The sequence below is a fragment of the Otolemur garnettii genome, unplaced genomic scaffold (genome assembly GCF_000181295.1).
Source record: "Otolemur garnettii isolate 467f Iridium unplaced genomic scaffold, OtoGar3 scaffold00014, whole genome shotgun sequence".
In the NCBI taxonomy this organism is placed as follows: Eukaryota; Metazoa; Chordata; class Mammalia; order Primates; family Galagidae; genus Otolemur; species Otolemur garnettii.
Genome location: NW_003852409.1, coordinates 28,149,485 through 28,150,744, shown reverse-complemented (window position 1 = coordinate 28,150,744; position 1,260 = coordinate 28,149,485). Strand labels below are relative to the sequence as shown.

At 39.7% G+C, this 1,260-nt stretch overlaps 1 protein-coding gene across 1 annotated transcript in view; it reads right to left on the bottom strand.

Annotated features, from left to right (window-relative positions):
• GAPVD1 (GTPase activating protein and VPS9 domains 1) overlaps window positions 1-1,260 on the bottom strand; it is a 66,956-nt gene that overhangs the window by 60,487 nt on the left and 5,209 nt on the right. Inside the window, exons 3-4 of the mRNA XM_023510573.1 lie at window positions 476-610; window positions 143-332 (exon numbers count right to left, since the gene is read on the bottom strand). Of these exons, the coding sequence (XP_023366341.1) occupies window positions 143-332; window positions 476-610 (325 nt within the window). The remainder of the gene's footprint in view (window positions 1-142; window positions 333-475; window positions 611-1,260) is intronic.

The following is a 1,260-nucleotide window of genomic DNA, read 5'->3' as shown; positions in this document are numbered from 1 at the left end:
AAAAAAAAAAAAAAAAATTGAACTTCCATTAGTAACCCATACTTTCCATAGTATTTTAAACAATATTCCAAAACACTAAGCAATAATAAATAAAGAAATATTAGATTTAAAGGAAATCTCTAATATGAAACACTCTCATTACCTATAGGTAGTCGATTCTTTTTATTTGCTGGAGTGGTTGCTGGAGACAGCTGGGGAGTGTTGTAGGGAGTCATTTCTAAACTGCTGCTTTTTCCTGGCTTGGCCTGGGGCAGGTTTGACAATAAATTGTCAAGAGCCATTCTATCTTCTCTTAGTTGATCTCCAGACATCACACTCTTCATAAAATTCACCTGACAAAGGACATTAGCTAGTGAAATCAGTATTTCAAACGCAATATATATTTCTCACACCATGTATTCATCTACATCTCTATCTACTTAGCTAAAAGACATTTTTAACAGGAGAAAATCCTATTAAACAATAAAGCCATTACCAGAGCAATAAGTTGACTGTAGGTTATATAGACCACAGTTCTGCTCAACCCTTCCAGAAGATTAACAGAAGACATTGGAGGGGTCTCCACTGCACGGCCCCCAATCACAACATCAAGGAAAGCAGCAACACAGCTCTGTTAAAACAGGAAAAGATCACAGTAAAATACTTCCCCTTTAAAATACTAGAACAAAATTTCTGATTAGGATGGACAAACACACAAAATTTAATGCCTCAAAAATTATATTTTATCCAACATTTGAAAAAAGTGAACTCTTTAGGGCAGCACCTGTGGCTCAGAGGAAGAAGGCGCCGGCCCCCCATGCCGGAGGTGATGGGCTCAAACCCAGCCCGGGCCAAAAAAAAAAAAAAAACTCTTTAGGTAATGATATAGCATTATCTCCAAGATATTCTGGTAAGAAAACACACAAGGCACACAACAGTATACACACGCTGCTCCCATTTCTGAAAAGGGAAAGGCGGGGGGATATACTATATTTAAAAATTTGCTTGTGTGACAAGCAAGGTGGTTCATGTCTATAATCCTAACACTCTGGGGAGGCTGAGATGCATGGATTGCCTGAGCTCACAGGTTCAAGACTAGCCTGAGCAAAAGTGATACCCCATCTCTAAAAATAGCTGGACATTGTGGTAGGCACCTGTAGTCCAGCTACTCAGGATGCTAGGGCAAGAGAATTGCTTGAACCCAAGAGTTTGAGGTTTCTATGAGCTATGACACCCTGGCACTCTGCCAAGGGCAACAAAGTAAGAGTCTGTCTCAAGGCT